Raw genomic sequence first — 25,882 nt, 5'->3', positions numbered from 1 at the left:
TTTTTTTAGGATTTATTTATTTAGAGCAATGGTTAAGCGGCTGCCTTCGGCTCAGGTCATGATCCCAGGGATCATGATAGAGTTCATTTTAGTGGGGAGCCTGCTTCTCCCTCCACTTGCTCTACCTGCTGCTTCCCCTGCTTGTGCTCTTTCTCTGACAAATAAATAAATAAATAAAATCTTTAAAAATTTTCTTTATTTAGAGAGAATGCATGAGCATGTGTGAGTGGTGGGGAGGGGCAGAGGGAAAGCATCTCAAGCAGACTCTCCGGTGAACGTGGAGCCCAGTTCGGGGCTCAGTCTTACAACCTATGAGATCATGATCTGAGCTGAAACCAAGAGCCGGACAGTTAACCAACTGAGCCACTCAGGAGCACCCCTAGACATTACACTTCTGACTACAGAGATTATAATCTTTGATGTACTGTATTTTTTTAAAAAGATTTTATTTATTTATTTGAGAGAGAGAGAGAGAGAGCCCAAGCAGGGGGAGGGGCGGGGGAGAGGGAGAAGAAGACTCCTGCTGAGCCGGGAGCCCGACATGGGCTCAGTGACTTGAGCCCATGGGATCATGACTTGAGCCAAAGGCAGATGCTTAATGGACTGAGCCACCCAGGTGCCCATTTGGTTTTCTTCAGTTGAAAATAATTTATAACTTCCTTTGTGGTATTGTTCTTTGACTCATGGGTTATTTAGAAGTGTGTGTTTAATTTCCAAACATTTGAGGCCTTTCTAAGTATCTTATTTTTATTGATACCTAATTTAATTTTGTTTTGATCAGAGAACATACTGTGTAAAATTTCTGTCTTGAGAGTTATTGACACTTTATAGCCCAAGATATGCTTTTTCTTCCTTGGTGAATGTTCCACATACACCTGCATGTTGGATGTAATGTTGTATAAATGTCACTTTTGTGTTAATTTTGGCACAGTGGTTGATAGTGGTGAATAATGACCCCCAAAAGATATCCATGAATTAATCCCCAGAACCTGTGAGTATGTTACTTTATGTGTTAAAAGAAGCTCACAGATGGGGAGATTATCTTGGTGGGCTCAGTGTAATCACAAGGGTCCTTACAAAAAGGAGTCAGGAAGGTCAAAGGCAGAAAGAGATGGGACAATGGAAGCAGAGGTTGGAATGATTGCACTGAAGATGGAGGAAGGGGCTCTGAACCAAGGAATTCTGGTAGCTTCTAGAAGCTGGAAAAAAGGAAACACTCCTATGAAGCCTCCAGAAAGAATGCAGCGCTGCCAACAACGCTGATGCTTCAGTAATCTTGTCCACAGCTTTCCCAAATGAGGGATGATGGTCCCACTGCTGTTTCAGGTGTGGGCTCCTGGGGTTCGATCCCTGGCTGGCCTTTGCCAGTACTGCTACTGCAGCTGGTTAGGCCCCCTGTTGCTCCAGTTGTCATGTGGGGACCGGGATGACACTAATGCTGCAGTGAATATGGCTGCTGATTTTGCAGGTGTGGAGTGAGGTTCAATCCCCCCTGCTCTAGGTTTGGCGAGAAGGATGGGTCCCTGACATTTGTGACACCTGTCGTGTAGGATATATGAATAAAAAGAAAACCGAGGGAACTCACTGTGGTTTCTCTCCGCAGTCTCAAGATCCTCAGGCAGTCTGCCCTTTTCTTTCCACCGTTCAGAGACATTTTACGATTATCTGTTGAATTATTTCCAGGGTTTTTCATTATGCTTAGATGAGAGTAGCAGGGATAAGTGAGCCACTTGCTCCTGGAACTGAAAGAATACCAAATATTTTTTGCTATCATTTTCCAATGTTGTTTGAACCTATTTCTACATATAGAATCTGCAAGCTTAATAACATTTCAGAAGTCTGCCTTTGTGTACAGGCATCTTAACCAACTGAGCCACCCAGGCGCCCATGTGTACAGGCATCTTTGTTCACGTTTTCCACCAGAAAAGCTCATGAGTTGGGCAATCAGTTTGACCCTTTTGTATTCTTTAATATACACATATTTTTTTTAAAGATTTTTATTTACTTATTTGACAGAGACACAGAGAGAGAGGGAACACAAGCAGGGGGAGTGGGAGAGGGAGAAGCAGGCTTCCCGCTCAGCAGGGAGCCCAATGCTGGGCTCAATCCCAGGCCCCTGGGATCATGACCTGAGCTGAAGGCAGACGCTTAACCATCTGAGCCACCCAGGCGCCCCTACACATATATTTTAAATACTGTACATTCTCAACCAAAGCATGGACTAAGTGTTTCAACTTCCAAGTTTTAAAACTCAACTGGAAGAACAAGTTGGAAATTTGATTTATTTCTGGTCTTCTCTCATTATTAGGAGTACAATGAAAGTAAAAGTGTGCTTATTACAATCGAATGTTCCTGAGTTCCTAAAACATAGTCTAATAGGAATAAAATGTTGTCTTAGGTGTTTGTTTTTCCTTCCCACCCAAGCTAGGAAGTTGATTTATACTATCATTATTTTTATTTCTTGAAGTATTTTTTTAAATTTATTTTGGCAAAGACACTGTAAGCATTGTCATCAGCTATTGAAATACATATAATTTAACATACATTTTGCCATATGTATTCAAGAATATTTTGAGAACATTTTCCAAGTGCAATTTTACCTATCAATTTTGTGTGGAAGAATACAAGTGGTAACACTCCCTTTAACTGCTTTTTCTTCACCCAATTAACAGGTTACAAATTCAGAGACCATGAATTTGGATAAGAATCCAGAGTCAGTCAGTATTCCAGATGAAGGAAAGACTTCTGTGAGCTCTGAACCTTCTAACCCTTCAGAAAAAGCAAGTGAAAAGCTTAATTTATCACGGGATCATGATGAGGCTGTTTCAGAAAGGTAGGCATTTCTACAAAAATGCATAAAGTTACCTAACTATATGCTTGTAAACATACCGTTTCTCAGGTAAGAATGAATCAGTGTAAAGGTTCATATTCATTCTTGTCTCTTATGAAGGAATGGAATTGGTTATCCAGAGCTTTTATCATTGTTGTTTTAACAGTACTAAATAGGGGCGCCTGGCTGGGCAGTCCATAGAGCATGCAACTCTTTATCCACATTGGGGGTAGAGTTTACTTAAAAAAAAAAAAACAACACAGTACTAAATAAAATTTTGAATTGACTAGGGTATTGGGTTTTCTACTGTGGTGTGTTCCATCTTTGTTATGGTAATCAGAGTGATCACTTGATCATTCTCATGGTTTGTGTTCTACACGTGGAAAAGTCAAGGTCCTATAAAATGGTGGCTTACAAAAGTTAGAGGCTAGGAAAGTTAAGAGTAGGAAAAACGTACCTAAAAGTATTCGATTCCTACAGGTTGAAAGCATTATCATGAATCATGATAACTTCAAATTACAGTGAACAGGTTAACTTGTCTAATTGTGTCAAAAAGCAGCCAAGACACCTAACCTCTGATCTAGTCTAAAAGATTCAGGGCAGGTAAGGAAGAAGTCATTTAGTTTAACAAAGAAATACGATTGGTGATTCCTGCCTGGATAAATGTTGGGGGAAGGGCATTTTAATGAATTCTTTTCTTTGGTCTGGTGATTTGCAAGTTTTGGAGCTTTATAGTATTATTTATTTATTCTTAACATTAACTCTGTAAAATGTCCTAAGGTTTTCCTTTTATATGTTATACTCCAGCTTTTAAAAAGAAAAATACATAACTAAAAATAAGGAATTAGTTGAAGAACACCACCCTTTCCCCAAATAGCTATGCATACTTAAGGAGGCCACAAAATGAAGGAGAAGCATTACCAATCTATACCATTTGCAGTAGATCCTTGGTTTTGGGGAATTTACATACAGTTTTGACTCTTCAGAAGAAACCCTAATATTGCATGATATTGAGTCCTGCATTTTAGTTTTGAACCAGGAAGCTGCTGTGAAGAAGGCATTTATTTAGTTTGTGAATGCAAGAGTCACATTTCAGTGAGTCTTTGTTGTTACCACTCTTAATGTGTGTGCTGAAACTCATAAAGTGACAAAAAAGAAAAACAAAATGCTAGTGATAAAAGTGAAAAAGTGAAGACCCCATTAAGATAGCATTTTATAGACTACTAATATGTCAAATTTATCAGTGGCTTCTATCTATGATATGAACAATCTACCTTATGTTCTATAATAAAGGAAGAACATGCAATTTATGAAACTTGTCCCAGGCAGCCATGCTAACAAGTGTATATAACTTGACCCTGATGGGTGGATTCAATGGTTTATTATTATTATTTTTAAAGATTTTATTTATTTATTTATTTGACAGAGAGAGAGACACAGCGAGAGAGGGAACACAATCAGGGGGAGTGGGAGAGGGAGAAGCAGGCTTCCCTCTGAGCAGGGAGCCCGAGGAGGGGCTCGAAACCAGGACCCGGGGATCATGACCTGAGCCGAAGCCAGAAGCTTAACGACTGAGCCACCCAGGTGCCCCAAGATTCAGTGGTTTAAAACACCAGTTTTAAACAAACTTCCAAAAAATAAAAAAAGAGGGAATATTTTTCAGTTTGTTTTATGAGAGTAGATACAAAAATCTTGTATAAATGTGAAATATTAAAATCAATTTTAACATTTTACAGAAATGGAAAATTATAGTCCATTTTTACCCATGGACTCTATTTAGAGGCAGATATCCTAAACAAGATACTAGTAAAGCCAAGTTCAACAATCTATAAAAGTTGAGTTTGTCTCAGGAATGCTGCTGGGTCAATAATAAAATACCAGTTAATGTAATTTGCCAGAAGAAGAATCATCATGAACCACAATATAAGTAGGATTTGATAAAATAACCTGTTTATGATTAAAAACAAATTCTTTGCAAACTTGGAATAGGGAGGTAACTTCCTTAATCTGATAAAGAGTATCTACAAAAACCCTAAAACAGATCTGATGGCCAAATATTGGAAGTATTTCCTTTGAGATACAAAATAGAAGGATGCCTGCTCTCACCACTTTAACATTATACTGGATCTCTTGGCTAATGAAAGAAAAAGAGGTCAATATAGAAAGGACTGAAAAAGAAGGAAGAAATATTATTACTATTCTTGGATGATTGGGGTAGGTATATAATGTAGGAAATCCAAAGTAATTTACAGATAAATTATTAGGATTAACAAGTTAACAAGATTGCCAATCTCAAACATATAAAAATTTATATTCTTATATACCACATATAAACAATTAGGGAATTAAGATATTTTTTAAAAATATGATAACCATACAGTAGCACCAGACCTAGGAATACATTTAATAAGACATGTAATAGCTGAAGAAAATTATAAAACTTTGAGAGATATTAAGGAATTCAGTGGAAAAATGAACTATGTTTATGGGTTGGACAATGCAGTATTTGTAGAATGTTTTCACTTTTGTTCAAATTAATTTATAGAATGCAATTTCAATCAGTTTTCCAGTGTGTAATTTTGTGGAATTTGACAAGCTGATTTGATTCTAAAATGTGTATGTAAATACAGTGGATTAAGAGACCAAGATATCCATCAACTAGAGAAACAAAGAGGAAGGAATTTGCCATCAGATGTCAGGACACTACAAACTGCAGAAATTTTAGAATAATGTGATATTATTCAATTCAAGTAATAGACAAATAGAGCAGCGTCACAGAGAATCCAGAAACCCATGCATATATGTATATGTGATATGTGATGGAGATTGTATGTCACATCACTTGAGAAATGTATGACTTTTAGTAAATAGTGCAGTTACTTTGCTATTCATGTTAAGGAAAATATGAAAGACATTGGATCTCTATGTCAGACTGCACATAAAAATCAATCTGTGGATTAAGGAACTCAATTATCTAAAGGAAAATTATAAAGCTTTTAGAAGGTAATAAAGAACATCCTCATGAACTTAGGATAAAGAAGAATTTCTTAAGACACAGATACCTTCACGATAAAAAAAATTGATCCGTTTTACCATATTAAAATTAAGAAACTTCTCTCAAGCTACTAATTTTAGTGAGAAGACAGGCCATCAAGTGGGAGAAGACGCAGCACATAGAACCTCTAGGGACCTTTCCCTAGAGGGTATAGAAAGAGTGTATAGAAAGTACTTCAAATCAATGAGTAAAAGCCAGATAATACAAAATAAAAATGGGCAAAAAACTTGTACATCTACTTCACAAAAGAGGAATTCCAAATGACCGTTAATAAACATGAAAAAGCACTCATCTACATTAGTAATCAGGGAAATGCAAATTAAAGCCACAATGAGATACCTTTTCATATCAGGTAAAGTAAAACATTTTAAAATCTGACAATACCTGGTGTATTGGTGAGGTTTTGAAAAAAAGGGAATTGATTTTATTTAACATTTTTGTTGTTAGAAGAGTAAATTGGTATAATGCTTCAGAAAAAATTTGGCATTATCTAAAAATATTGAAGATCTTAATATCCTTTGACCTCACAGTCCCATCCTTTGATACATACCCTCTAAATTTTCAATAGGATATATGTAGAGGAATGTTTATTAGCATTTTCCATAATAGTCAAAAACTAGGACAAAAAGCCCATCTACAGTTGAAAAGAAGAATAAATTGCAGTAAATCCATACAGTGGAATTCTGTATATTAGTGGAAATGGAAGAACTGCAGTAACATACAGCAGTACGAGTTACTCCCACAAAAATATTATGGAAAAGCAGACTCAAATAGTAGGATTCCATTCAAATAAAGGTCAAAAATAGCCAGAAAAGGGCGCTTGGGTAGCTCAGATGGTTAAGCGTCTGCCTTCGGCTCAGGTCATGATCCCAGGGTCCTGGGATCGAGTCCCGCATCAGGCTCCCTGCTCCTTGGGAGCCTGCTTCTCCCTCTGCCTCTCTCTCTCTCTCTCTCTCTCTCTGGCTCTCATGAATAAATAAATAAAATCTTTAAAAAAAAAAAGCCAGAAAAAAAAATTATGTAGGAAGTCAAGGGTAGATGGTAAATCTAAAGACTAAAACAAAGAAATTAGCACTACAAATGCTATTTATGGAGGAGATTTATGATATAGGATAGAGGCATATGGGTTTCTGAAGTGCTGGTCATATAAAATGTATTTACCTGAGTGGTGGCTACATGATTAATAATTATCTATTAAACTACATGTGTTTTTAATCCAATTCAAAAATAGTTATCTATTTATTAGAAAATTTAGTTTATGTTTAATGTAATCCTACTGAAATATGTGGGTTCATAACTACAGTCTTTCTACTTGTTTTCTTTTATCCCATCTATTTTATGGGCCTTTTCCCCTATTTGGTCTGTGTGTCTCTATTTTAGCCTTCTTTTGGATCAATCTTTTTTTTTTCTTTCCCCATTACCTTGTTCATTATATATCTTTCATTGTTTCTTTAGAAATTATCCTAAAAATCATGATTTGGATTCTTGACTCTAAGAATCCAATATGAATTACTACTTTTACCATTTTGTAGGTAATGCCTGACCTTAGAACCTTATAACTCCATTTACCACTCCCCCTCCTTCTTTTGTGTTTTCACACATTTTAATTTTACATTACAGTTGACCATTGAACAATGCAGCATTGACCCCATGCACAGTCAAAAATTCACACATAACTTTTGACTCCCCCCAAATTTAACTATTAATAGTGTACTGTTGACTGGAAGCCTTACTGATAACATAAACAGTCAATTAAACATTTTGTATATGCTGTATATTATTTACTGTATTTTACAATAACGTAACCTAGAGAAAAGAAAATAGTAAAAATTATGAGAAAATACACTAGAGTACTATACCTTATTTACTGAAGAAAATCCATGGGTAAGTGGACCTGTACAGTTCAAACCCTTGTTGGTCAAGGTCAGCTCTATTTTAAATCTCACAAGATGATATCACTGTCTTGTTACAGTCATTATTGATTTAGAGTTATCCACATACTCACCCCTCCTGTTGCTCTTCATTTCTTCCTGTATTTCCATCTTTCCACCTGGGAAAATTTTCCTTATGCCTGAAGAACTTTGTTACTTCCTTTTTTAGTTTTGCTGAAGATAAATTCTGTCGGGTTTTTTTGGTCTGGAAATAATTCCATTTTGTCTTTATTTTTAAAGGATATTTTAACATGAGTATTGTATTGTAGGTAGGTATTTCCTTTTGGAACTTTCAAGGTGTCATTACATGTCTTTTGATTTCTGTAATTTCTGTTGAAAAGTTAGCTTCAGTCTTACTGTGGCTTCTTTGAAGAAAATGTATTTCTGATTTTAAGATCTACTTCTTTTTGGTTTTCATTGGTATACTATATGATGCTAGTTGTGGGGGCTTGGGTTTAGTGTTTGTTTTTTAAGGTAGCTCACAGTTTTTCATGAATCTGGTTTTATGTCTTCCATTATCTTTGGAAAATTCTTGGCCATTATCTCTTCAGATATTCCTTCAGCACCATTCCATCTCTTCTCCCCTTCAGTATTCCAATTACATGCTTCTTGTACATACCATCCTTCAGTCTGGATATTTTCTACTCACCTATTTTCCAGTTTATGAATCCTCTCTTCAGCTGGATCAAAGTGGCTATTAAATGTATCGCATTGTTAATTTCAGTTTGCTTAATTTTCAGTTCTCCCCTTTCCATTTTATTCTTTTTATTTGTTTTAGAGAGAAAGGGCGTGCACATGCATGAGCAGTGGGGGAGGGACAAAGGGAGAAGGGAAGAAGGAATCTTTTTTTTTTTTTAAAGATTTTATTTATTTATTTGAGAGAGAGAGAATGAGAGATAGAGAGCACGAGAGAAACAGACTCCCTGCCGAGCAGGGAGCCTGATGCAGGACTCGATCCAGGGACTCCAGGATCATGACCTGAGCCGAAGGCAGTCGCTTAACCAACTGAGCCACCCAGGCGCCCGGGAAGAGGGAATCTTAAGCAGGCTCCACACCCAGCGCTGAGCCTGACACTGGGCTCGATCTCACAACCCTGAGATGACCTGACTCAGCTGAAATCAAGAGTCGGACTCTTAGCTGACTGAGCCACCCAGGCCGCCATTGTATTCTTTTCTATAGATAGAGATTCTCTGGTGAAATTCTTTATCTTGTTGTCCATGTGTTGAACATTTTAATCACTGTTATTTTCTGATCCATTTCTTATGGGTCACTTTGAGCTCTGTTTCTATTTGCTATTTTTTAATCTTTGTCCTGTTCCTTATTATAACTAATTTTTTGTTTGAATCTTGGACATTGTGTATTGAAAATCATAGAGATTCTAAATGATGTTATCTTCCATCAGAGTAGATTCACCCTACACTCTGGCAGGCAGCAGAGAGGGGGACATAGCCTCTGTTGATGGTTTTAAAATATAGGCACACATTCTTTGATATACTCTTCCTTTAAAAAAGTGGAGTCTAATTTTTGTCTTGGGCTATACTTAGTGACAGCAAATAGAATATGGCAAAAGTGGCAATATGTAACTAGATCATAAAAAGCATCATAGCTTCCTTTCTTTCTCTTGGATTGCTTGCTCTGAGGCGAGTTAACTACCATATTAACATGGCAACAAGCATAGTTTACTAGAGGACATCAAGCAGCCTGTGCAGAATCCCACATGGTGAGGCACCCTGCCAACAGCCATGTGAGTAAACCATTTTGGAAGCAGGACCTTCAGCCCTCGTTGAGCCTTCAGATGACTGCAGCTCCTGCCATCATCCTGAATGCAACCTCATGACAAATCCTGAGCCGAAACCCCCCAGCTATACTGCTCCATACTGCATTACCCACAGAAACTAAGATTATAAATGTTTATTTTTTAAGCCATTATGTTAAATAATATACTTCAATCTAATCAAGAATTGAGCAGAACTGAGGCTTATTTATGGTCTTTATAAGACTAGGTCTATTTTGGTTTTTACTCCATCTTATGGCATAGCCCTCTAAGACTTCTACCAGAAAGACTGGGGTGTTTCCTATGGCTCCCTCTCTGTTGCTGGTTGTATATTCCAATTTTTCTCCCTGATACAGTCCACTGTGATATCAGCCACCTTCTGCTTGGCTTCTCAGTATTCTTGAGTGGTTTTGTTGACAGATGCAGTAAGAGGGGCAAGTGTCTAAGCCTACTTGTGTATGCCCTGTTTCTCTCTGGGATCTCAGTTCCTTAAGTCCTGGCTTCTACCACAGCTTTCTGATGTCTTCAAACAGATATATATGTATCAAACAAATACATATATATAAAGTTAAATTTCTTAAGATTTTTTTAAATAAGAGCTTCTGAAATTGTTCAAGTCTGGGGGTTCCATCATAGCTGTTCTACATAGCAGTTTATGTACTTCCTTATACATATAATTTATTTAAAAATTTTCGAAAAAATATTTAAGAAATAAAAGAACTTTAAAAAAGAAAGCAAAGGGCGCCTGGATGGCTCAGATGGTTAAGCATCTGCCTTCGGCTCAGGTCATGATCCCGGGGTCCTGGGATCGAGTCCCGCATCGGGCTCCCCGCTCAGCGGGAAGCCTGCTTCTCCCTCTGCCTCTCTCTCTCTCTCTGTCTCTCATGAATAAATAAATAATCTTTAAAAAAATAATAAAATAAATAAATAAATAAATAAAAAAGAAAGAAAGCAAAAACATGTTGTTCCCACTATTATTAAAACTCTAGAGAAAGCCAGGAGGTTTTATAATTGTTTTTTCTGTTAACCCCAGGTGTTAAAGGAATTAGTGCCACAACTAACTTTCTATGTCTGTGGTAATGGTTGGATTTAGAAGTTTAAACAATTTTCTTTTGAGAATGTGTAGGAAATGGGAAAGGCGGTAGCAGCTGAGCTGAAGATGCTCATAGAAGAGAAGGTTTATGGACCAGAACACTTTTGAATAAAAGGAACTTGCTTAAATAGGATGAAAATGCCTTTATGTGCAATCATTTCCAAAGATGAAAAGGAAGTATCAAGGTGTAAGGCACCCAGGAACAGACTATTTCACCAATGTTGATTGAATGACACATGAATTATGTCTAAAACCTAAGTCTGGCATTGAACTTCATGTGAAGAACTATTTGTAGAGATCAAAGGGGGGAAAGCAGTTACCAGCCACAATATTTTAAGAAATTTTCTACAGTGTTGCATGTGTTCCTTCCTACTCATTCTTCATTAATTTAATATTGTGAAACTTCTCCCTCTTTTATAGATAAAGAAACCAAGGCAGAGTTTCTTGCCCCTCACTCAGCTAGTAATTGGCTCAGCCATTAAAGCCACCAGTGGATTTAGACCCAGATTTAGAGCCAGTTTGTCTCCAGAACACATGATCTTAAATTACTATATTATAACATTACCTGGAGAATTGTAATTACTAATTTTAGACACAAATTTTTCTCCAAGGTAAAATGCAAGTAGAAAACATAGGTTAGGTATATCCAGATGAACATGAAAATCATCAGTGTCTTCAATTTCCCTCCCAGATATGGTTCATTTAAAAAACAGCCATCACTGGGGCACTTGGGTGGCTCAGCTGGTTAAGCATCTGACTTGATTTTGGCTCAGTTCATGGTCTCAGGGTTGTGGGATCTAGCCCCCCCATCGGGCTCCAGGCTCAGCGGGGAGTCTGCTTGAGCTTCTGTCTCTCTCCCTCTGTCCCCCTCCCCCGCTTGCTCTCTCTCTAAAATAAATAAATAAATCTTAAAAAAAAAACAGCCATCGTTGGTAGCAATCAGTGGAACAGTTTTATAAAAGTAATGTATCATTAAATACTCACAGAATTTCAATCTTTAGTTTGCAGATAGATTAATTTCTCGGGGTAAGTATTAATAATAAATAATGAATATTAATACACAAACAAGCCCCATATGTATACTGTTTAAATAAAATTAATTGACATAATGCCCAGTGAAGACTGCACAAACAAAAAATGCATCGCTTGGCAATTTTGGCAAAGTAAACCCATTTTGTAAATATCTCCCAGATCAAATCAGTGGCATCCAGTCTGCCTCATGCCTCACCCCTAGTCACTAATCCCACTCCTGCCACACCGACCTAAGTAACCACTATCTGTGGGAAACAGAACGCCACAACGACCACTGGTGCATGTTTGTTCAGACTCCGAGATCTCTGAGAAAACTCGAGATTGCAGGGTTAAAAATAACCCGAAAGGATCAGAGTGAAATGCCCTTGGGATGTGTGTGGTCTGTTCTAAAGTACCAGCAGAAGATGTTTTGCAGATGGGAAGCCAGCTGTAAAAAGCACACTGTGCATTCCCTTCTTTGTTCTCTTATCCTGTGTTAAGGTCTGAGTACAATGGTGTTTACAATTAATTGATCACAGCCAGTTACAGATTTCTTTATTCCTTCTCCACTCCCATTGCTTCACTTGACTAACCCTGTGTACGTGGAAGAATGTGCCTTATTAAGCCCCTGCTGTAAATCATTATAGATCTATATCATTGTAGAAGGTATATTAGATTATGGAAAATAAACCTCGGGACCTCGGGCTGTTCGCTCGGGGTCCCCTGTGCCTCGCTATACTGTCGTCTCTTTTTCTCAGTTCCTTCGCTGCCCCAGGTGCACGACTCTCAGAGGTCGACAACTATCTTTTAACACCATAAGTTGTTTTTGTTTGGTTTTCACGTTTATATAAATGGGGTCATACTTAGTGAACTCTTTGTTGTCTTGCCTCTTTTGCCCAACATTATGTGTTGTGAGGTCCATCTATGCTGTTGCTTAGCAGCAATAGTTTATTCATTCTTGTTGCTATATAGTGCTCATCACACGAATATACCTCAGTTTACTTATTCACAACTGTTAATGGGCATCCGGGTTGTTTGCACATTGGGGAGATTATGAGTAGTGCTGCTTTGAACATTCCTTTTTATGTCTTTTGGTGAATGTACATACATTTCTGTTGGATATTTGCCTGTAAATGGAATTGGTAGGTCATAGAGTATATGTATTTTCAGGTTTAATAGATATTACCAAACACTTTCCCGGGGAGGTCATAGCAAAGCTACATTCCCATTAGGAAGTATAATGAGGTTTTTGTTCTTCCATATCCTTGCCATTACTTGATAATACCTGCCTTTTTTGCTTTAGCTACACTGGTATGTTTATAGCATGTCTTGGTTTTAATTTGTATTTCCTACTAATGTAGTTAAGCACATTTTTATGTTAGTTAGCCATTTTGTTTTTTGTTTGTTTTTTTAAAGATTTTATTTATTTATTTAACAGAGAGAGACACAGCGAGAGAGGGAACACAAGCAGGGGGAGTGGGAGAGGGAGAAGCAGGCTTCCCCCAGAGGAGGGAGCCCGATGTGGGGCTCGATCCCAGGACCCTGGGATCATGACCTGAGCCGAAGGCAGACGCTTAATGACTGAGCCACCCAGGCGCCCCTAGGTAGCCATTTTGATACCTTTTATGAAGTTTCTCTTAAGACTTTTGCATGTTTTCCCTTTGAGTTGCCTGTCGTAAGTTTTTTTGTTAGATATGTTTACTATAAATATCTTTTTCCACTCCAAGTCTTTCCACTTTTGTAATAGTGTCTTTATATGAATTGACTTCTTAATTTCATTATAGCCTTTTTTTCATAGTTTCTACTTTTCTGATCAGTGTTCCATCTGGTTTTAACTATATCCATCTTTCCTCAATATTCTTAAAAGTATTAATCATAATTCTTTTAGTGTCCTTGTTTTGTAACCCCAGCATCTGGATCATCTATATAGCTGTTTCTGTTGTTTTTGTCAGTTTCTGGTCATTTGGTTCTGTCTTTTGGCACGCTTGATAATTTCTGAAAAATTGGTGAGGCTCTGGAATAATATCATCTAACTGTACACAAGGTTTGTTCTCTCTGGCTGAGTAGGACCTGGTCACCTAATCTACTCAGGGAATGGTATAAATTGAGGCTTGTTAATGTGGTCAGGTCCTTCTACCTCTGGTTAGTTCACTGTGGCTTTTTAGACATAGACCTCTCTGGATTCCCAGCTGAGAGCTTGGAGTGTTCACTAGGGTCCCTCCACCTTGGTGGGACCCAAATTGTAATCTTCACCACCCCAGCCCAGTGAGAAAGCCAGAAATTCCACTCTGCTTTTTAAAGTCTTTCTGCTAGGTTTCTTAAACTCCTAAATAACACTATATTTGATGTACTATGGCAGCAAGGAGAAATACTTAAAATATTAGAAATATGGGGACACCTGGTTGGTCACCTAGTTGGCTCAGTTGGAGGAGCATGTGACTCTTGATCTTGGAGTCATGAGTTCGAGCCCCACCTTGGGGGTAGAGGTTACTTAAATACATAAACTTTTTAAAAACAAAAAATTAGAAATATTTTAGAAATGTTAAATGAAGAATTTTGAGATTGATAAGAGATTTTGACTCTAGTGTATGAACATCTGAAAAGAATTGTTTATGGTTAAGCAATAAAATAAATATAGTTATCAATCTATGATGACTATTACTAGGAGAAAAAAATATATACAAAATAAACTTTCTAAGTTTTGTTAGAGACCAAAAACAGAAGAATGAAATATTCTTGATCAAATTTAGATCTGAACATTTGTTTTTGTTTACTGAACTTAGAAAGAATGGCTGTTAGAATCTCTTATTGATAAATTTGGGAAAAACTATTGAATTAAATCTGTTCTAAAATGTGCATGAAAACCAGTTGATTTCACAAAACTAAAAGGAATGTGTAGGAAATGTCTGCTTCTGCCCATGAAGTATTAATTGCTACAGGAATTGTTCTTTTGTTGTCAACAAGCAGAAAACCAAACTAAAAAAGAAAAAGAATTGTGTGCAGACATTGTTCAACAGGGAGCAATCTCCCTGGGAGAGGGAAACAGGTGAAATGTACCCTACCATTGTTCAAGCTTACTGCCTGGAGGCATTTTGCAGGTAAAGGGCAGAGTCAGGAGGAGCCCAAACAGCCTCTAGAGGTCTTGCTACATATACATCAGAGACTGGGGAGTCTGAGTTGGCTAGAATTTGTGAGGCAGAACAATGAAGAAAGCAAATCGTATAAAGATAGAGCTCTGATGATCTGCAGAATCTGCAGGGCTTGATCCTAAGACCCTGAGATCATGACCTGAGCCAAAGGTAGACACTTAACTGACTGAACCACCCAGGCACCCATGGTCCAGCACCCTTTGAAAGAATGAAACATCCATCATTCAACAGTGTGAATTCTACAATGTCTGACATCTAATCAAAAATTACCAGACATGCAAAGTAGCAAAAAATATAATTCATAGCAAGGAGAAGACCGAAATGCTAGAAACAGACCTAGAAACAATATGTTTGATGGACAACAACAACATAAAACAGCTATTATCAATTTAGTGTTCATGTCCCAACAATATAAAGGAAAATGTGAAAATGGCAGATGTTAAAAAAAACCCAAGTTGAACTAGAAATGAAAAAGATAATAACTGAAGTATGAAAAGTACATTGATTAGGATTAACAACAAAATAATTATTGATTTTAAAAAAGACAGTGGAATAACAATAGAAACTGTTCAAACAAAGGCATGGGAAGAAAAAAGACTTAACAAAGAAGATGAACAGAGCATCAGAGACCTTTGGAACAGTATCAAGCAGTCTAATATATATATCATTGAAGTTTCACCAGGCTGGGGGCAGGGGGAGGGAGGAAAGATGTAACATCTAAAATTTTTCCAAATTTGGTGAAAATTCAAAACCCAGAAATATTAAAAAAAAAAAAAACAGTTGAGAAGCATAAAGGAAAACCACATCATAATCTAAAAGCAGCCAGAGAGAAAAGACTCATTACATAGAAAGGAACAAAAAAGATCAGGAGACCTCTTGCTGTGCATTATGTAAACTAAAAGACATCTCTAAAGTTTTGAAATGCAGAAGACATCTCTAAAATGTTGAAAGAAAAACTACCCATTAAAATTTCTACACTGTGTGAAAATATCTTTCAGGTATTAGGGGAAAACAGAAATTTGCACACAAAAAAAAGCTGGGGGGGGGGGCTGTGGAGAATACATCAGCAGTGGACCTGCACTGCAGAAAATGTTAAAGGAAATTTTATAGGCAGAAGGAAAATAAAACCAGATGGAAATTTGGATCTATGCAAAGGTGAAGAGATGAAGAGTACTGGATATTTTAAATATGTGGGTAATATAAAATATTTTTCTGTGCTTCTATATAGGGTATATATGTGTGTATATATCATACTGTTCCTCTATATTATGTGGTAGGTATATATATATGTGTGTATGTATAATATAAATTATACCATTTATGGTGTTTCTGTATACAGGCAACAAACAGTTGGAATTTCAAATTTCAAATCAATACTATTTACAGTATGTCAAAGAACATGATATACAAAGTGATAAGATTACCAAAATATCTGTAAGACCTAACTTCAGAACTACAAAGTAGATTTCAGATTTGTGATCTAGCACATAAGGAGTTATCACTCCATGCTAACAAGTAAAAAGCTCAATAAACTGGAAAAAATAAACACCTCTTCTTAGATCCATTAGAGAAGTATGGTCACAGAACAAAATACTGCCCCCAAAATTGGAGCAACAAATGGGCAGAAATGGTAATCACAACATTTGGGAACTGGAGCAGAAACCCAGAAGCAGAAGCTTCCATGGGAACCAATGCCAGTTTAGGAAAACGTAAACTAATTGCTGGAGGTTCAGAATAGATAAATCAAGAGTTAAAAACTCCAGGGCGAGGCCCATAATTTTGTGTTTTACCTCCAAGAGCTCTACCAGGTCCTGACAGTGAATATTGAAGAAAAATCCCTTCATGCTTGCAGCAGCCAGTTGGCAAAAGGAACCTTTTGAAATATACCAGACCACTCTGTTCTTAACAAGGCCTGTCCTAGGGAGAAACTACTACTAGAACTTAACTACCTGGGGGAATGAAATCCCCAACTCCTGCTCCCTCTAGCTTTCCATATGGAGGAAGTGAATACCCAACTCTAGCTGCTCCAGCCATCTGTCCCACCTAAAGGGGGTGGGTGACTAAGAAGTGCTAGTGAAGTTCACACTCCAGGGGCATAGACTTACTTAAAAGACTGAGAGCTAATCATAGGATTAGTAGAACCACTGCATTACCAAAGGCCTGTTTATCATAGGTCCTTTTATCCAGTACATCGGGTCCACCATTCAACAAAAAAATCACAAGACATACTAAATAAAAGGCAAGAAACATGATTTGAAGAGACTAAACAAGCATCAGAAGCAGAGTCAGCTATGACAGAAATGTTTAACTTACCAGACCAGGAATTTTGAAAAACTATTTGCTAAGGGCTTCAGTGAAAAAAAGTAGAAAAAATGCAGAAACAGGTGAATAAATAAGCAGAGAAATGGAAATGCTTGAGATCAAAACTAACAATGAAGAATGACTTTGATGGACTTATTGGTAGATTAGATACCTCTGACGAAAGGATCACTGAGCTTGAGAGTCTGACAATAGGAACTTCAAAACAGAAAAGTAAAGAGAAGAAAAGACAACAACAAAAATATCCAAGAATGTGGGACAAACTACAAAGGGAATAACCTAAGCATAATGGGAACACCAGAAGGGTAAGGGAGGGGGTGTGCAGAGAAAAAGGAACAAAAACAGTGTTTGAAGCCATAATGACTAAGAATTTCCCCCAAATTAATGTTAAATACCAAGCTCAGAGAACACTAAGCAGGATAAATACCAAAAAACTACATTTAAGCATATAATATTTAAAATTCAGAAAATCAGAGATAAAATCTTGAAAGAAGCCAGAGGAAAAAACATCTTGCCCATAGTGGAGCAAAGATGAGAACTGCATCCAACGTCTCCTTAGAAACTATGCAAGCAAGACGAGGGTGGAGTGAAATATTTTAAAGTATTCAGAGAACAAAACCACCAGCTTAAAATTCTGTACTGTGACACTGTCCTTCAAAAGTGAAGGAGAAATAACAGACTTTCTCAAACAAAAATTTAGGGTATTTGTTGCCTGTAGACCTGCCTTCTAAGAAGTGTTAAAAATTCTTCACAAAGAAGGAAAATAAGCCAGAAAATCAGATCTACACACAAGATCTTTGGAGAAGGAATGAGTGAAAGTAAAATAGAAATTTATTTCTCTTATTAATTGATTTGACAGTAGTTCAAAATAATAGCAACAGTGTATTTATGTGTGTGTGTGTGTGTGTGTGTGTGTGTGTGTGTGTGTGTGTGTGTGTTTAAATGAATAACAGCAATGACATAAGGAACAGGTAGGAGAAATTAGGAATATTTTGTTATTGTAAGGTAGTTCCACTACTTGTAAAGGAGTATAGTATTATTTGAAAGTGGACTTGGATTAGTTGTAAATATATATTGGAGACTTTAAGGGAACCACCTAAGAAAGAAGTATAATTGATAGGCTAAGAAAGGAGAGAAAATAGAATCATATACAATGCAGTTTTATTCATAATTGCCAGAATGTGGATGCAACTAAAATGTCCTTCAGTAGGTGAATGGATAAATAAATCATTACACTCAGACAATGGACGTTACTAAAAAAGAAATGAGCCTTCAAGCTATGAAAAAACACAGAGGAAACTTAAATGCATATTACTAATTGAAAGAAGTTAGTCTGAGAAGGTTGTATACTGTATGATTCTAACTACATTACATACTAGAAAAGGTGAAACAATGAAGACAGTAAAAAGATCAAATACTGCCAGGAGCTAATGAGGAGGGATGAATAGGCAGAGCTCAGGGATTTTTAGGGCAGTGAAACTATTCTGTATGCTACTGTAATGATGGATATGTATCATTATATATTTGTCAAAATGTGTGGAATGTATACCAGTAAGAGTGAACTCTATCATACTATGGACTTTGATCATGATAATCATGTGTCAGTGTAGGTTTATCCTTTGTAACAAGCATACCACTGTGCTATAGGATTTTGGTGGGGAGGCGTGGGTGGAGAGGTTGGTTAGGGACAGTAAGTATATGGGAAAATTCATTATTAATGTCACTTCACCCAAATCATTCTTTACATTTAATGCAATCGCAATCAAAATCCTGGCAGCCTTTTTTGTGGAAAGTAACAAGCTGATTGAAAACTTAGTGAAATGCAAAAGACCTAGACGATGAAAGCAGTGTTAGAAGAACAAAGTTGGAAGACATACACTAAGTTTAAGACTTCTATAAAGTTATAGTAATTAAGACAATGGTGTTGTCTTAGAATTAACCTATAAATTGGTGGCCAGATTAGAGACTATTATATATTGTCCATTGGTTTTCAACAAAGAGGCCAAGGTAATTTATTGGAGAAAAGATAGTCAGCAGCTATTGCAGGAATAGCCAGAGGGGAAAAGTGAACCTCTTCTCTTACCTCACACCATATACAAAAATAATTTGAAATGCATCATAGACCTAAGTACAAAAGCTAAAACTTAAAAACATCTGTAAGAAAGTGGTATAACTATGCATAGCAATTTTTATGGGCTTATTGAAATTTGTGTTACGATCTTAAAGATTCTGATTTAAATATCAAACTCATGAAAGTGGAGTCAGGGTCAAATGGGAGCAATAACCGTAATGAGCGTCATTTACCATCTCTCTTAGTTTAGTAAATGTGTGGTCAGTATTTCTACTATAGTGATATAATGTAGAATCGTGGCAGGACTAATTTTTTAATAGCCTTATTTGTCATAGTCCTATAGCTGTAAGAGTCAAAGTATCTTACTGGGGTTTTTTTCAATTATACTTTTCATTTTCATCAAGGCAAGCATATGTACTTGCCTTGGTGACTTTTTTATATTTTGTACATTTATGTATATTGTATGCTTATAGGTTATGTATTTGGATTCATTGTAAATGGGTCTCTAGTAAGTTTTAAGGATCCGTTATTGGACACTTTTGGTCATGTAACTGGCAACATACGGGTTTCTTGAGTATTTGGTTTTATCTCCAGTTCCCCACCACAATTGTTAGATTAAAACGTGTCAGTTATGAAATGTTAAGTCAGAAGAATTCTAACCATTGACTGCATGTTTCAGCCTGATGATGCATGTTTAGTTTATTTTTGTTTTTTTAATTTTATCATTTTAGTAACGATGATGTTACGTTGATTTCTGTGGAAAGTCCTAATTTGACAACTCCAATTACATCAAATCCAACAGGTATCTTAAGTTGATTAAAATGATCTATGAAATTAGAAAGCCTCAAATCAGTATTTGCTGAAAATAGAAAATTGAATATTATCTTTCATTAAAATAAAAATTGTAATTCTTCTTTCAAAAGTGTTTTAATTTATATCCATCATTAATATTATCTGAGTAAATAAGTGATTCCTTCATATACTTGAGGTTTCTTTTTAACCTTGTGTTTATCAATTTATGGCCTTTTGTTTGTTTACTGTGTTTAATGGATTTGTAAGTTACAAAACTACTTAACCTTTCATATATTTCATTATTTTTCTGTGTTTGCTCTGGCCTGTGTTGGTGGTAGTGATTTGGTTTTGTCTGTCTTTTTGTTTAATCTTAAGATTTAAAGTTTGGCTATTCTTTAGCATCTTTTTTTTTTTAACTTTCGGTTTTTTGAGAATACTTTGTTCCTCTTTAGAGTTTCTGTCTTATACTTATGTAGAAATCCTTACCCTCAGATTTCTAATGAAGTTCCTGTTTCTTAAAATGGCTATCTTGTTGGCCTATTAAGTTCTCATTCAAAATTCCCCATTTCCTTTTCATGTTTTACTATTTTAGAGTATTTGCCTCTTGATTTCAGAAAGCTTTGCCTTCACTTACATAGCCACTCAATTGCCCCCAAGGCTCAGACTGTTAAGATTGTGAATCAGATATTTACAAGGGATATTAAGCATTTATCTGAGTTTTCTCCTGGTTCTAGATAGAATGCTCCTCAGTCATCTCCAGAGTCTGGGTTAGAGATACTGTGAATAAAGAATGTGTACATTTCCAAGTCTGTTTCCTCAAATGCCATATCAATTTACAGATGGATTTTCAAAAAAGAGTTACTGATATAGTTGTAAAGTTACAGAAGGACAAAATCTTTTGAACCCAAATTAGATTTTTTTGTTTGTTTGAATTGGTTCCTTTGTCTTTGGAATAGGTAATGCCAATTGAATTTTTTGTGATTATGTAATAAATGGTTAATGAGCATCCTCATTGTGTTTCAGCATTCATATATTACAAAGTTCATAAATGTTTAATAGCTTAATAAATTTGTCAAATGTTGATATTTTAATAATTTTCTTTCAGATACTGGAAAAACTACATCAGGAAATTCCAACAATTCTAATAATTCACCTGGTGCTGAAACAGAAGTTACGGTAGGTAATAAATGTTGTCTCTCAATGTTGTTTATTTGAGTATGTTAGTTCTGTGACCTTTAGTGTCGCTAGCTGGGAGGTGACTTAGTTTTGTCATTCATTCTTTGGGAGATTCTTTCTCTGTGAAATTAATGCCTGACTAGTTAGCATACCCAGTTTCCAGCGTAGCTTAAACATTAAAACAGTGACAAACACACTTCACAACCATACTTATTTACCACACTAACTCAGACTTTTCTTAGTCATATTCTCAGAAACCACATAGTATTTCATGAGCTTCTCTCTCCTAATAGAGTTAAACGGTAAGGACTTACAGAATGTTCAGTCTCCAGCTTCTAAATGGCAATTTAGAATCTGTGTTTTCTTTTTTTTTAATATTTTTTGCTGCTATTGAGGCAAAATCTTAGTTTTTTAACAACTTTTCAGGCTGTAGAGAAGAAGAAATGTGATTCTGTGATTGATCTGACAAAAGAAGCCCTATCAAACTGCAGCACAGGTAAGAGATTTGTCTTTCCTTTTTAAGAAAGAGGGAAGGTAGCAGTTCAGAAAGTACTTGACCCATTTATAAAGTTTTAGTGTGTTAGTGTGTGTGTATATAGCTCTATGCAATCTTGTCATGTATAGATTCACATAATGGTCACCACAATCAACTTGCACAACTATCCGTGGGTGTTACATGATGATACAGTATGTGTCTTTTTGAGATTGACTTCTTTAACTTAGCATAATTCCCCCACAGGTCATCAGAGTTGCGTATCAGTAGTATTGCTTTTTAGTGTTGAGTAGTATTCCATGGTGTAGATGTATAATAGCTTATGTGTTCACTCACTGAAAGATAGCTGGATTCTTTGGGGGCTATTATGAATCTCTTTTCTGGTGCACACCTTTTTTCTTTATATCAGTAGCACTGTGAGAGGGTACTAGGGTATAACATGAAAATGTAGACGAGCGAATGACAACAGTGCCCTCTTTCTCAGATTTAAACAGGAAGAAGTAAAATACAGTCATCTGGGGCTAGTCATCAGTTATAAAGTTTCACCTCTTAATAACTGCACTTGAATGTTCTTGATACTCTTGATAAAATCTTGGAATATCACTTATTAGCATTAGAAAATTATGTAGTATTTAAAAATGGAGAGTAGCATAGGAAATATATAGCCAGTTCCTTCTCCCCTTTCAACTGTGGATCCAGACAAAGGTTAGAACCATGGGAATCTCCAGGTACCTCATGATAGAATTAAAAAACCCTTCAGTTTCCAGTTTCATGATGAAAATTAGAAGTATAAATTTGAGGGGTGGGGCGCCTGGGTGGCTCAGTCAGTTAAGTGGCTGCCTTCGGCTCAGGTCATGATCCCGGGGTTCTGGGATCCAGTCCCTCATCGGGCTCCCTGCTCAGTGGGAAGCCTGCTTCTCCCTCTCCCTCTGCCTGCCGCTCCCCCTGCTTGTACTGTCAAATAAATAAATAAAATCTTAAAAATAAATAAATAAATTTGAGGGGTGCCTGGGTGGCTCAGTCGGTTAAGCGTCTGCCCACAGCTTGGGTCATGATCCCAGGATCCCGGGATCGAGCCCTGCTTCTGGCTCCCTGCTCTGTGGGGAGCCTGCTTCTGTCTCTCTCTCTGCCTGCCACTCCCCCTGCTTGTGCTCTCTCTGTCAAATAAATACATAAAATCTTAAAAATATATATATAAATTTGAAAAATGAATTGGGAATCTATAATTAGTTACTTTTTAATTAAGATTATTAAATCATTTCTAAACTATAGGGTACAAGATTTGAGATACAGTAAAATAAAAGGTATGAATACAGATTCATCAGTGCTTTCGAAAATCAATCAGACCTCTAAGTTGTGGGGGCCTTCAGTTTGAAATCTAGCAGTTGGACGGATAGATCATGCTAATTCATGCTGCTGACTCATGATAATGTGAGTCTGTTCATCTTGTAGAGTGTCCAGTTCTGAATAAAGGTATAGTTTGTCAGGTCAAACCTAGACTGTTTCCCATATTCCCAGGCTTAATGAACGGTTATCACCAGCTCACCCAGTTTCCCAAGCTAGACATGAGTCGCTTTTGACTCTTGGATCTGCCTCATTCCACTGTGTAGTGTTTCCAAGGCCATGAGTCCTGTCTCCTGAAAAGCTAACACGTCCAGTCCATGTATTTCCTTATTTCAAAATCCCATCACCTTTAGCCTGCTAAGCTGCCGTAACTTAGTAACCAATGTTTCTGCCCTAACTTACTGTGTCTGGTGAGTCTCCCAAGCTGCCACTAGAACACTACTTCCTGTATATAGACCTGGTTGTGTTTTTGTTCTGAGGATAAAATCCAAACTCCTTAGCAAGATAGACAAAATCTTACTGACTTAGACCCTGAAAACTTTGCTAGTTTATGTTCTACAAACCCCTGACCTGTGCCTTAATAGTTTCTCAAAAGGTAACGCTTCTCCTCTCCTTACCGCCTATGCACGTGCGGTTCTCTCTGCCAGGAACGTGCTCCTCTGTCTCCGCAGGTGCGTCTGATGACCCCACGCTTCAGTCTTTCATATTCACTTTAGACACTTAGGCTGGACTGTTCCTTTCAGGCTCCCCTTACCATTGGTATTTAGTGCACACCTGTATTATAGTTACATTACATTGCTCTGTCATGATTTCTTTACATATGTCTTCCTGAAAGGACTCAGTTCTTTTCAGTGTCAGTGGCTTTATTAATCTGTAAGTTTCCATCCTTTTAGCACAACGCTTAGCACATAGTATACTTTTTCCAAAAAATACTGAATTAAGGCAGATTTTCCACTAAAGAGTTTTAAAGGAAATGTAAGTTTACATACTGTGAATGGGAGTGTAAATCTTTCTGGGAGACCTTTTGTCAACATCAGAAACTTTACAAATATGTAAGCCTTTGATCCCAAAATTCTTTGAATAGTTACCTAAAGAAATTAAAATTAAGTATATAGGGAAGTATAAAAATGTTCATCACAGTGCTGTTTGTGAAAAATAAAACTTTGGAAACTCTTAAATTTCTAGAAATAAAGGATTAATTGCACAAATTAGATTTATATGATACAACAGTATTCAGCCATTAAAAATAGTGTTGTAGAAGTACGTGTGTCGATATCAATGTGTTGTAGAAGTACGTGTGTCGATACCAATGTGTCGATAGTAATGTAACAAGAAAAAAGTCATAAATGTATATGGAGAGAGTAGGATGGAGTAAAGGGCCCAGACTTAACTTTTCTGCCATCAACAACTAGAAACTAAGATGTAATAAAAAAATTTTCAGATATTGCAGTATAGGACTACAGTCCCTGAGAGAAGGGAATGAATGAGATGAGCTGTACAGAGTGCCCAGCTTTCCTCCTAGACTGCGGTGCAGTGGATGAACTCCCAAGCAGAGAATGGCTGTCTTGCTGAGGTGAGGAAACAGATTCATTCAGAGAGGTTGAGGCAACCGGAATGAAGGGAAAGAGTATAGTGTCAGAAGGAGGGAGCCATTCAGAGAAAGAGCTCCAGGAGGTTAGCATAGAGTCCTCTTGAATTCTTGCTGAAGTATTAAGCCACACATGCATAGAGTAAAACCCCACAAATCTTGGCAAAGAATGACCAAAGAGCTTTATGCTAAGAGGTGGGAAATGTTTCAGTTCCGACCAGCTGTAGTGGCAGATTCTTACTGAACATCTGGGTATAAACTCATCTGAGAACAAAGGCAACTGTAGCCTTACCCTAATAAAACCAAAAAACAAGCTTTGAAAGGATTGAGCTGAACTACATATAACTCGATAGCTTATCGCACAGCCCACTGTGTTCTGTTAAAAGAAGAGAATGGAATTCAACACACAACCATTTAAAATTTATAATATCCATCATCCAGTAAAAAAAAATCACTAGAGATACAGAGACCAAAAAATGGAATCCATAACCAGGAGAAAAATCAGTCAATAGAAGCAAACTTAGAGATGACAGAGATGACAGAATTAACCGACAAGAACTTTGAAAGAGCTGATAGAAATATGCTCAAAAGGGCACCCAGCTGGTTCAGTCAGTAAAGCATGCAACTCTTGATCTTGAGGTTGTGAGTTCGAGCCCGACACTGGGGGCAGAGATTATATAAATAAAATTTTAAAAGTTAAAAAAAATACATATATGCTCAAAGATAAAAAGTGAACAGGAACATAGTAAGAGAAATAAAAGATACAAAATAGAACCAAATTTAAAAAAAGAAAATACTTAAAGTTATGGATGGAATATAATCAGCATATTAGACAATGAAGAAGGAAAACAAATTGGTAAACTGGAAGAAATAGTACCTGACCAAATAGTTTGGAAAGAAACTATTCCAAATTAAAGAAGGATTTAAAAGGGAAAAGGAAAAAGGCTGGAAAAAAGGAATCAGACTTTTAATGAACTGTGGGATAACATCAAGTGCTCCAACATACACGTATGGTCAGAAGTCTTCGAAATTTAAGGAAAAGTACAAACCTAAATTCCAAACAGGATAAATACAAAGAAAACTGTATCAAGGTACATCATAATCCATTCCTGAAAACCAGTGATAAAAAGAAAAATCTTAAAAGCAAACAGAAAACAAAACAAAATGTTTTTTTCAAGAAAAAAATGTTTTCATACCCTAAAACATAGAGAAGAACAAAGAATTCACAGTTTTCTCAATTGGAATGATATAAACCA

General features: G+C 36.7%; 1 protein-coding gene across 1 annotated transcript in view; it reads left to right on the top strand.

Moving 5' to 3' along the window:
* Nucleotides 1–25,882, top strand: part of ATF7IP2 (activating transcription factor 7 interacting protein 2) — a 58,412-nt gene that overhangs the window by 22,585 nt on the left and 9,945 nt on the right. Inside the window, exons 6-10 of the mRNA XM_073899526.1 lie at nucleotides 2,673–2,833; nucleotides 18,854–18,856; nucleotides 19,965–20,035; nucleotides 21,131–21,201; nucleotides 21,628–21,697. Coding sequence (XP_073755627.1) covers nucleotides 2,673–2,833; nucleotides 18,854–18,856; nucleotides 19,965–20,035; nucleotides 21,131–21,201; nucleotides 21,628–21,697 — 376 coding nt within the window. The remainder of the gene's footprint in view (nucleotides 1–2,672; nucleotides 2,834–18,853; nucleotides 18,857–19,964; nucleotides 20,036–21,130; nucleotides 21,202–21,627; nucleotides 21,698–25,882) is intronic.

This window comes from Callorhinus ursinus, unplaced genomic scaffold (assembly GCF_003265705.2).
Source record: "Callorhinus ursinus isolate GAN/ISIS: 27379988/994484 unplaced genomic scaffold, GSC_fseal_2.0 scaffold13, whole genome shotgun sequence".
NCBI lineage: Eukaryota > Metazoa > Chordata > Mammalia > Carnivora > Otariidae > Callorhinus > Callorhinus ursinus.
Note: the sequence above shows the minus strand (reverse complement) of the source record. Positions and strands in the feature narration are given on the sequence as shown.